The sequence below is a fragment of the Capsicum annuum genome, chromosome 7, assembly GCF_002878395.1.
Source record: "Capsicum annuum cultivar UCD-10X-F1 chromosome 7, UCD10Xv1.1, whole genome shotgun sequence".
NCBI classification, from domain to species: Eukaryota; Viridiplantae; Streptophyta; class Magnoliopsida; order Solanales; family Solanaceae; genus Capsicum; species Capsicum annuum.
This window is the reverse complement of record NC_061117.1, coordinates 178,505,497-178,507,326: the sequence shown is the minus strand read 5'-3', so window position 1 is coordinate 178,507,326 and position 1,830 is coordinate 178,505,497. Positions and strand designations below refer to the sequence as shown.

Below are 1,830 nucleotides of genomic sequence, written 5' to 3'. Positions count from 1 at the left end.
GATGTCTTCTAGCTACAGCTGTCAAAAGAGGATGGGTTCTCTATCAATTAGATGTTAATAATGTATTTTTATATGGAGATCTCCATAAGGAAGTCTACATGAATTACCCTGATGAGACTATTCCACCATCCCCATCTCATGTTTGCAAGCTTAAGAAGTCTATATATGGACTTCGTCAGGCCTCTAGACAGTGGTATTCAAAGTTCACAACTGCCTTTAATTTTAAAGGATTCATTCATTCTCTTAATGATTATTCTTTATTTGTGAAGAAATATGACTCATTTATTTTAATAGTAGTAGTATATGTTGATGACATTGTGTAGACAGGCACTGACAATATAGAATTGCACACATTAAAGTTATTTCTATATGAGGAGTTTAGACTAAAGGATTTGGGAGATTTACGCTTTTTCTTGGGCATGGAGGTGTTGAGGGAACATCATGGAATTATACTTTCACAATCAAAGTTCATAGTTGATCTCCTAAAGGAATTTGATATCACACATATTTCACTTGTTTCATCTCTTCTTGATCTTACAGTAAAGTTAAGTTTAAATGATGGAGATGATATTTCGAATCTCACTGTGTATAGAAATCTCCTTGGTAAGTTGAATTATCTTACTCACACAAGGCCAGATCTTGCCTTCACTGTTCAACATCTTAGTCAATTCATGCAAGATCCTCATCTGCCTCATCTCACTGCCGCATTTCATGTTCTTTGTTACTTGTCCAAAGAATCAGGTTTGGGACTTTTTCTCAATGCCTTTTGTTCTTTTGAATTGCTTGCCTTTTGTGATTCAAATTGGGGAACATGTCCAAATCCAAGAAAATCCGTTAGTCAATTTTATATATTACTTGGGGGATCTCCCATCTCTTGGAACTCAAAGAAGCAAACATCTATTTCTCTTAGCTCCGTCGAGACTGAGTATCATTCTATGCGGCGTGTGGTTGCTGAGCTCACATGATTGGTTTATCTCTTCCAAGATCTCTCCATATCAATATCACTGTATGTGCCTCTTCATTCGAATAGTCAGACAGCAATACACATTGCTAAGAACACCGCGTCTCATGAAAGAACAAAGAATGTTCAAATTGATTATCATTTTGTGTGTTCATTCATCCCCTCCAACTTGAGGGAAGTGTTGGAATAACACTATATTTTATTCATTGGACCAGGTTGGTTGACCTATTTCATTCAATTGTTTCAAGTAACGTTCTAATGCAATTTTACCATATATTCCCTATAATTTAAGGCTTGGGCCATTCGGCCCTTTCCTAAAAGGCCGTTACAACTTTTTTTTCTACGAATTTTTAATTAAAAAATTATTTATTATTTTCTTGGTTGTTTAAAAATAATAATTAAATATAATTATATAAAAATGATATAATTGTTATATAAAAATGTACCAATATATGATATAAGTATAAAAATTATATAGTTATATAAAATATGTATATGTATAAAATAAAGATAAAAAAAATAAAGAATGTGTAGAAACTCTATAGTTGTTGTATACAATACGTATGTATAGAATGTGTATAGAAACTGTGTAGTTCTTGTATAAAATACATATCTGAATAATAGTTATAGCCAAAGATCGTATAGAATGTCTATAAAAATTGTATAATTATTATATATAATGTGTAAAAAAAATTATATATGATTTGTATAGAATTTGTATCATTATTGTATAGAGTGTGTATATGTATAGAATTATATAAAATGCATAAATATTGTATAAAATTTGTATCTAAATAATTATTGTAGCTAAATATTATATAAAATGTGTATAGAAATTATACAATTATTGTTATAATATGTATATAAGT

At 30.3% G+C, this 1,830-nt stretch overlaps 1 protein-coding gene across 1 annotated transcript; it reads left to right on the top strand.

Annotated features, from left to right (window-relative positions):
• The first annotated feature begins 419 nt into the window (after positions 1-419).
• LOC124885826 (uncharacterized mitochondrial protein AtMg00810-like) lies at positions 420-965 on the top strand. The gene has a single exon (XM_047394069.1). The coding sequence runs from the start codon at positions 420-422 to the stop codon at positions 963-965; it is 546 nt and encodes a 181-aa protein (XP_047250025.1).
• The last annotated feature ends 865 nt before the right edge of the window (positions 966-1,830 follow it).

Excerpts from the sequence above, each read along its gene's own strand:
- LOC124885826 (XM_047394069.1), top strand. The coding sequence starts at position 420 with ATGGAGGTGTTGAGGGAACATCATGGAATTATACTTTCACAATCAAAG.